The 9,756-nt window shown below is 39.2% G+C and overlaps 1 protein-coding gene across 1 annotated transcript; it reads left to right on the top strand.

Annotated features, from left to right (window-relative positions):
- Window positions 1–7,481: 7,481 nt before the first annotated feature.
- LOC138060486 (uncharacterized) lies at window positions 7,482–9,536 on the top strand. Its single transcript, XM_068906280.1, has 3 exons — window positions 7,482–7,650; window positions 8,144–8,361; window positions 8,736–9,536. The coding sequence occupies exons 1-3, from the start codon at window positions 7,489–7,491 to the stop codon at window positions 8,908–8,910; spliced, it is 555 nt and encodes a 184-aa protein (XP_068762381.1). The 5' UTR covers window positions 7,482–7,488; the 3' UTR covers window positions 8,911–9,536.
- The last annotated feature ends 220 nt before the right edge of the window (window positions 9,537–9,756 follow it).

Genomic DNA, 9,756 nt, shown 5'->3' with positions numbered 1-9,756 from the left:
AATAAAAGGGTGCTATTCTGATATAAAGAAATTTGAAGTCAGGATATTTTGTTGTCTTGTTGTCTAGTGTCTTCAACAGGCGTGACCATAGTTGTCATAGAAGTCCTTTTCAATGCTACCCATGTGTGTCAATACAAAAGGGTGCACTTATTTAATAATATACTGAAGTTTAGTCAGGTGAGAAACAGTGGAGAAAGTAAAGTCTACAAGTTAGAAAATAATAATTAACTTGGGGGGCGGGGGGGACAGCACCTAGAGAGATAACATTATACATCTGTAATGGTCACGGTAGGTACAGCAAAAATCCCAGATAAAGCAGCGGAATCCTGGAAACAACTTTTTTGTTGGAGAATGAATAGGAACAGTACTTTTTTATAACAATAACAAAATTAACAGCATTAATGGGAACAATGATCATCAACAACAAGTAACAGGTAGCATAAACAAAGAAGCGACCACTGAGAAGGGGGTTCTCCCCTACTGATTGGGTTGCTGGCAAGTAAAATTTTGTTATATTTGTAAAAAACAGCACAATGGAATTCGAAGACTTTAACATATTGTAAGGAAGAAAATATCCAATGAATATCTAATTGAAAAAATTAAAATATCAAAATAAAAGTCGTTTAAATACTCCATTCTATAAGAAGTAATAGCTGAATTTACATGGAAATATTAGGGCAACTATTTGCAGTTACCTCCATTTCTTGGCAGTGAGGTTAAATCCTGGGGTGTGGCGTGGATGTGGAGGGAAGAACAACAGTGACTGGAGATGGCGAGGATGCTTGTGTGGCTGGTGGTACAGATAGGGATGCTGATGTGGATGAGGGTGATGATATGGATGAGTGTGTGGCAAGGGGTATAGAGGAAGATGTAGATGTGGATGACTGTGTACCTTGGGGTGTGGATGATGGTGTACCTGGGGGTGCAAACGAGGATGTAGATGAAGTTGTTCCTGTTGAAGTGGCAGCTACATGAATAAAGGATGAGAAGAAAAATAGTAAAAAAGCCCAATACCTACTGATGTTACATGCAAAATTAATGCAAATAAAGTGTCACCACATTAAACATGCACAATATCCCTCCTTATGAGATTGACAACACTGACCGACTGATATCTTTCCAAGCAGGGTTTTGTGGAGGACACAGGTCACTCATTACAAAACCCTTAATAATGCTAACTTTAGGCCTTGTTAAGCCTAAAAATGATGTTTAGGCTTAATGTTAGCTAATTTGAAAGCTTAGGTTGCTTTAGTATAGTTGAAACAAGGACCTGTAACGAGTGACCTGTAACCTGCAAAAAAGCCTGCCGTCAATTTTCTTTATTGGAGTGTACCCTAGATTATTTCGCTCAGACCCAATGAATATTTTTTTCAAATAGGTAAAACTGAAAACAGTAGCCACTTTAGGAGATTGCTTCAGTACAGTACAGTACAGTACAGTACAGTACCAAAACATATTATGCAATCCTCAACCAAGAATACTGTATTTACTAGGATTGACCTACAATGAGCTACAATGTAGCTCAAAAATAACCTACAATGAGATACAATGATCTAAAATGGCCAACTGAAATGACTTACAAGCAAAGAGAAATACAAAAGGGGATTGAGTTGAAGAGTTTGGTATGCGGAAAACATCCATTGTGCATTGTCACAAGTTATTAGCTAATTTAAGCTTATAATGTACCTCTAGGCAAGTCATTGTATCTCCTTGTAGATCACTGTAGATCAATGTTGGTCATTGTAGCTCATTGCAGCACCTTGTACATGTAGGTCATTACTTGTTCTAGTAACTACGCCAAGAATATATGTTCTCCATACCTCTCTAATAACCAGCAAATCATACTTTTAAGTCTGTTTTAATAAAAGCTAATGCATACCTGGGTTCGGTATGAAAAGGAAGATCTTTTTTTTCCTGGAGCCCCCAAAAAGGTCCATTATGTGGGCACCACTTTGAAGCCCAGTGGCAACATTCTGCATGGCATGCCCTCTCTCATAGGATGCAATGAATTCTAGCCTGGCAGTTTAAAATGTTGAGAACACAGTCAATTCACTAATCCCAACCAGTCTTGTGTAAAGTGGTGATTAATCAAATTGGCACTGAATATATATGGGGTGTCTTGAAAACAAAGACCCTTAAGACCCTACACTGTAACACTTGAAAACGAAGAAATCAACCCAAAACCCTCAGTTTGGGTAACCCTAGCCCCAAAGTTGGTTTTTAGGCCAAGGTTTCTAGCCACATTTCTTCCCGTGAATTTTCTGTAACAATTACAGACAAATGTATTGAAAAAGTGGAAAACGCTACCTCGCAGCTTTTTCATGAAGGCTAGTCCGTAAAAATCGGTCTCTATAATCCTTCACCCTTTACCTTAACCTTAAGTTCGCGATTCATATTCTTTTTAGAACTAGCGTTTAACGAACATTATTTGACATCGGATCCCCATATAAACACTATAAATTCTTTACGCTTTGCCTACCCATCAAAATGGCGATAAGGCCTATTTGGAAATGGATACATAATTTTATACATTGCATTGGTAAAGAATTTATTCCTCACAGTCCCAAATAAAACCATTTTGGAGAAATATTTAAAAGTCGTAAATTAAATCACATGTACGCCTCAAATTCTATAAAATAGTGCCATTCTCTAATGGGTTATAATATTTGCCGAGATTTAATTCTCTTCGTAATTTGTCTAGTATCGAAACAATAGAAGACGAAGTTAAAAAATCCAAAACCAGAAATACGGACAAATATATGGAAAAATTGAAAACGCTTCCGGGCATCTTCTGTGAAAGGGTAGTTCCTAAAAATTTATTTAGTCTGTATAATCTTTTTCCCTGTACCTTCAGTTATCAATTCATAAATTTTTCACAACTAACGTTTAACGAAAATTATTTGTAAACACTAAAAACTCTTTCCGCTATGCCTCCCCATCAAAATGGCGGAGTGGAGCTACAGTAGATGTCACTCATTATTTTGTCCGCAAGATTTTGTGAACAATTTTATGCTAATCCGCTGACCAGTACATGGGGCTCGCGCAGCTTGCCTATCTACAGTAACCGTTGGAAAATCATGTTTTGATTAAGAAACAAAGTACATGTACACCCTTCAAAAGCTTTGTGTTTATACTTTGTTATTGATATATGAGGATGTAACATAGCGGCTATCGATTAATTCTGAACAAACGAAAAATGAATGAAGTGAATTAAATTTCAAAGACGTGTGAGAGACAGGAAGACCACACTTCGCTACGCATCGTGGATTTTGGGAATTATCTGTGTCGAGTTTTCCACAAAATAATCGATATTTCAAAGAAATCGTGTTTTGTTGGAACATGAATTATTTCATCTCCGGCGAAAGTTTCGTATGTAGCCCGCGTGTTCAAGATAAACCCGATTGGGAATGGGGATAGCATCCAGGGCTCGGAATAAAGGCCGGTCAACGGACAATGTCTGGACTGATTTGGGAGTTGACCGGGCAACCTTTTTTCTTGCCGGTAATGTTGACCGATCGCAATTGATCGTTTTGAAAATGAAATAAATTAAAAATTCCATGCAGTTCAGTTGTTTCAGTTGTAGCAAGTCGCTGTGTATTGTCATTTGCGGAACTTTGATCTGAAAATCCTGGGTGAAATGCTACAAGAACCGTTGTTGACAATGAGTGCTTTTAAGTGCTATAAGCTCTAGGCAACAACTTTTTTGGAAAATATGTAACGCCAGTTCTGGTTCATGGGCCCCTGTATTAAGAGTTATTTATTTTATATAATTTGACAAGACAGAAGCGGTACGTGACCGAGCTAAAATGCATTTGGCCGGTCGTCGTGTCATGCCCGGGGACTGTCCGGAAATCATTTCGAGCTCTGGGATCATTACCATTTAGATTGGGATTGTCTGAACCGCCGCTGAAAACTTTCCCTACCGTTTTCTTTCTCTGTCTCAGAGTAAGCCAAGGGAAGTGACCTTTTTGTTTTATTTTTTTCTAATAGAGGGAGGTAACTTTTACAGAATGCCTTTCGTGCGAGCGACGTTACCGATTTCAAGTTATTTTTCGAGCTATCTTAATACATCGAAAACTGGTAACATACATGAAACTCACCCAGTAAGGTCTTTTCCTGCCAGAGATGGAAAGACTTGGACAAGGATGTCACCCATCTGAGAGGTGAAGGAGATGTCCATAACCTGCCTGGCATTTGTTAACCTACTCATTTCAGTGTTGTTTGGGACCGCTCTTCGTCTTTTGTCCAAAAAAACAACAGTCCTTTGGAACGCACGATTACTAAAACTCATTTTGCCTGATATACTACAAACACAAAACAGCTTGTATCTCTAAACCCTTTTGTTAAGACGAATGCATTGCATCTAATCAAATTTCCACGTGTGCAGTCAATTGTTTCAAGCGCACCCAACTGACGTAAAAACTGATGCCATCAATATCACTTACACGATATGTAACAATTCTGAATGGCGACGTTTATTTTAGCTGAATCATTGACCAGTCCTCCAGTGCAGGCGAATTTTTTCCTGAGGTTTTCCTTCTTTTTTTTGTTTTTTGTTGTTTTTTTGTACTCTTTCATTTTTTAAAGTAAAAATAAAAATCACAAAACGACTTGAGTAGTTCTGTTGATCAGCTTTCAATGGATATCCCGCTGGCTTTACACAGAGAACAATAGATCGATTCATGGGAGCACGTAAGTTTGATCTGTCTGATGAAACTGATGAAACACATGCATCTCTACTGAAGTTTGAGTTTCATGTTATATCACCTTCTTTGCCTGCTTCTCTGTAGGTTTTCCCGTCTTCATTGTATTCTACGATGTTTCATTTTAAGTTTTCGTCATCTCCGGATCCGTTACTGAACTGCTGTATCTGGTAAGGTCGAGGTTCATTGCGTACAAATGGTTATGTGTGCAGAAGAAGGAAGTATAGAGGAATTTTCACATCATCTACTCCCTTTCACCGTCTTTTTACCACCTATTTGGATGTTGGGTAGAGTTTAACTTTTTTAATATTGAATATTCCCTTTATTTCAAAGCTTATCAACCATGGTTAAGCCCGTAACTCTGGCATGTGGGCACTCCGGTTGTCAGAACTGCCTGACAATGCTGCTAAGCACAGAATCGTCTCCGAAATGCCCACTCTGCAAAAAGAGGTTAAATGATTCCACCACGCTTTATGTCAACGTTGCCCTCAATGACATCACAGCCAAGCTGGATATTCAGTGCACCAACAGTGGCTGCCAGTAGCAAGGGAAGCTTGACAACCACATTGAACATGCAAGCACGTGTGGGAAAATGCCCATTAAATGCCGAAACAGAGGGTGTGGCAAGGTTATGACAAGGGAGAAAATGGCGATACACATTTCTCAATGCGAGAAGCAGGACATCCCCTGCCGAGACTGCGGGAAAAGCGTGACAAGGGACTCTTTGAAAGAGCATATTGATTCGCTGTGCTCGCACAAAAGAATCCCTTGTCCACTTAGCTGCGGAGCAAACTTGCCACGGTATGATATCCTCAATGTAATTTATCTTGTGTTTCATTTTGTATTAAGTGTTGCTTTGGTGACAATGTCCCTGGGAAAAAAGCGGCCCTTCGGCTCAGTGGTTTGTTCAGTTTGTTTGTTCTAAAGGACTTGTGGTACCAAAAAAAAAGGAAAAAAAATTAACGGAGTCCGTACACAGGATTTGAAACCGGAGCCGGAAAGTTAAAATACTTATTTGTTATCGACTAACCCTAACCACTAAAGACCTACTGACCAACAAGTTTGCCATTTGGAAGAAAAGATTATTGACTTGTACAGCCAAAACAGCTGACTAGCCGACTAAGGAGTTCATTATTGCAAATTTGTTTTAAGTACCCATTTCAATAAACTTTTCGTCGGATGAAAATCAAGCGTCAGTTCAAATCTTACCCTGGTTTCCAGAGTTTATTTTCTCGCTTTGATAAGAACGACAAAAGAGCGAATCACGAAGTGAGTCTCGCTCTTTTCATAGAGAGAAAATAACCTCTGCAATCCGGGGTATTCAAAACTCCTATTTTGAATGGAATATTGCTGGTTTCCGGTGCCAGGCCGGCTTGGGGGAGGGGGGGGGGGGGGGGGCGAGGAATTTCACAGGTTTGCATAATGCGCCAAACAAAGGTCATTTCACTCTAGCAACATTTACCTTTCTGTAATCTTACCAGTATCCTCAACCTTGAGATATTTTTTCAAATTCCAAAGATTGGACAGAGATATTGAAAAGAAAGACAAATCACACTTGTTTATAGTTGCATGTTGTTGCAGATTCTGCAACTTGGTACACCTGCCAAATTCTCAAGCCGGGCTGGCACCGGAAGCCAGCAATATTCCAATCAAAATTCGAGTTTTGAATTGTGGCTTGATTTGAATTTTGCATCATTCATCCGACGACCAGATTAGTGACTCGAATAATGAAGTCAAATTTGCAATAATAACATCTTTAATTGGCTCCTCAGGGGAACGCTTGAGCTGTTTAGACTGTAAAAACAACATCACAGTTAGTGATGTGGTAGTAGAGTGGTTATTAAGTGAAGGGGCTATTAATCAAACGTTCTCTAGTTCGAGTCCTGCGAGTCCAGACATTTTGGTTCTGCTTTGATCCCCATCAGGCTTTCAGTGTCCAAGACGAACATAATAATAATGATGAACTTTATTAAAGTCTGATGTCTTAGAACTCAGGCACAGTGCCTTACCCATCCCATGCTGTCCTACAGGTAGGCCTTGCGGATTGTGCACCTAAAAGTGGCATATTATGCTATTAACAGTGCTCGAATTTTTGCCAAGTTATGCCAAAATTATGCCAGAATTCCCAAATTATGCTACTGATTTCCGGAATTATGCTCACCAAATGACGTAGATTCGACACATGTAGGCGCGCAATAACGACATCAAATGCTGGAATCGTATGGCAGTGGTGCTAGCTTTCACGATTCCCACCTGAAGCCGGATTGGAAACCAGAGTACCAGACTCCTCCAAATGGTTAACCGCGCACACAGAATTCGCCAAAAAAGGCCTAGTAACTAAGCATGTCAGAACAAAGTAAATACTGTTAGTAGCGCAGCTAAAACACTCATTGCAAGAACATACTACCTAAATTTGATTTATTTCTGTAGAAAATACACCATAGTTAATAAACTGTATGAACCTATGCTCCAGAACGTGCTAAAATTTGATAATTTTTGATTGTTCCGTTGAAAGTGCTCGTTTAAAAAAAAGGCTCTTTTGTTCCAATTATGCCAAAAAATTATGCTAGCACAATCCGCCAAGTCCTACCTTCAGGCAGGCGAAGTGCTAAAAAACTTCGGGGACTGATGCACGATAACACTTCACTTGAAGCAAATTGACAATTAAGAATAATCCTTCAATTGAGGGAGGGACTTGGTTGACTGTGCACGGTTATTAAAGCGTGCTTGTTTGTCTACGTCAGAGAAGACGGCTTGACTTTGACTTTGACATATAACGCTTCACATGAGTGAGTGTCAGAAAAAGGCTGTGCAATGCTCGGTCAGTGCCTGTACTACGACTTTTAAAAGAAAAGATGCCCAGGAGCACATTAGGACCGCTGCTTCGTCCCATGCTGTCCTTCAGGCAGGAGAAGTGCAAAAACTACGGGGACTGATGCACTTCAAGGTTCGATTCCATACTGATTAATAATTTAAGAACTATCAGAACAAGCACGACGTGTAAACAGGAAACAAAATCTATTAACAAATTGAGATGATTTTAATAGGTAATCTGTTTGTGTACATACACTATTGAACGTTGCAATGTAAACTGAAAATCATATACATACATACTTAATTGACCACTCCCCATATTGGCTCAAATCAGGGCCAATGAAACGCAATGAACAAAACGACAGAACATAAGAACAACGGTTAAGAATCCCGACTGGCTGGAGACAAACCAGTTGGCTATTTACAAGTGCAACCGAGCAATTGAACCAGGGAATACCAGGAACAAATTCAACGAGTGTTCAGAACAAGTCTTGAACCCGGAAATTTAACTGCCTATCTCAAGGGAAGCGCCATCCGTTTTAGCTGAAACCGACAGACATATGTTTGCGGCATAGGTTAGCAATATTAACGAAATTAATTACAGTTGTATCTCGAATTATTTTCAGAGAGCCGAACCAACCTTGATTCTACAGGAAGAGGGTGTGTTCTCATTCTGCTGGAAGGCTAATGATTTGCGAAATCTTAGTGAGTCAGTAGCGAGTATGGAGTATCAGTGCCCAAATGGAAACCGTTGGAGAGGGTTATTAACTCTAAAAGAAGGCAGCCACTTCCAACTGTCTCTACAGCTAGTGTCGTCTGTCACACCAGTGATAGTTGGAACAAGGTTAGGCAAAAGCGATAATAATTCGAACTTCATTCGTGCATTTGGACTATATTGACGTTGTTTAAGATGACGTAGCTAAAATTGTTTAAAGACCAAGGTTGCAGGAGTTGAAGGGTGGCTAGCACAGGACCACTGGAGAAATTACTAATCAGTGGATAACTGAATTGGTTTTGCTAGTGGTTATCGGCTGGATAGTGATTTATTCGGTGGATAACGTTATCCACCTTTTGAACAACCGAGGCCGGAACGACATGTCTGAAGCGACAATAAAAACAGGATATAATGTTGAAACAGTCTTCCATACAAACATTTTTTAAATTATTGTTGTTTTTCAATTTTCATTTTCTATTAATCAAAATATCCTATGCTTGCAGGATTGTCTTGATGCCAGAAACAGTTGCGGAGAAGATATACTCCTTCGAAGCCAGGGAATTCAAGGAAGGGCAACTGATAGGAAAAATTTCTTCTGAAGAAATTTCCTGTATTATCCCAGACGGCATAATGACCATGAAATTCGTCATGTCGTATTACATTTTAAGAGAGATCTAATGTGCCACGTATTGATTTGGCTAGAAAAATGTGTTTTCCACGAATTACCGACAAAATAATTTGAAATTATCTTGCAATTAAAGGATTTCCATGATGGTTGTCCAGTCACGCACTCAAAGGTGGAAATCAATCATTTGTGTACAAAAAAAACAGAAAGAAAAAAAAAAGACTTCTGACGCGCCAATTTTTGTGTTGATGGTTTTGAGGGAGTCAGCTGCTCCGATTTATTATTTTTCGATTTTCTTCATTTCCTCTGCCTAGTCCTTGCATGGAACATTATGAAATGCAGACATGATTATGAGAGGATTGGTTTTAATCCCATCTAGAGTTTTTCCGGTAATAAAGGTATAAGTGCAACTATTGATTGCTTAATGTAGTGCGCTTTGAGTTTCCTTAGTCGATTGATTGAGGTTGTGAATCAATGGAAATGGATTTGTTAATGCTAAGATCTAATCGTGAATAGAAATAAATGGCTAAGTCTTTCGCACAGGTTGTTCCATTTGCAAATGGCAAAAACTTCGATTTTCGTCTTTTTGAAAATAACTAAAAACTGTCTGATAGATCTTTTTAAAATTAATGTTGACGGTTTCGTATTCATGTTGTCTACTAATAAAGAAACATTTTAAGCCTGGTCGTACTTTCCAATCATTCATTTCTCGTACGTCTAAAATTGACCCGGCATTCAGTCTGTCTTGGTAGTTCGCCCATTGGGGAACTCCCTTGAGGTAATCTGAGATATATAACCTCGCGTTTATAGTTGGGTCACGTGACTTACAAATAATGTAATTACCCTGCAACACACCTTGATGCCCCAATTGATTTTCGTGAATTTCAAAATTTCAGACC

This window comes from Montipora capricornis, chromosome 8 (genome assembly GCF_036669925.1).
Source record: "Montipora capricornis isolate CH-2021 chromosome 8, ASM3666992v2, whole genome shotgun sequence".
In the NCBI taxonomy this organism is placed as follows: domain Eukaryota; kingdom Metazoa; phylum Cnidaria; class Anthozoa; order Scleractinia; family Acroporidae; genus Montipora; species Montipora capricornis.
Note: the sequence above shows the minus strand (reverse complement) of the source record. Positions and strands in the feature narration are given on the sequence as shown.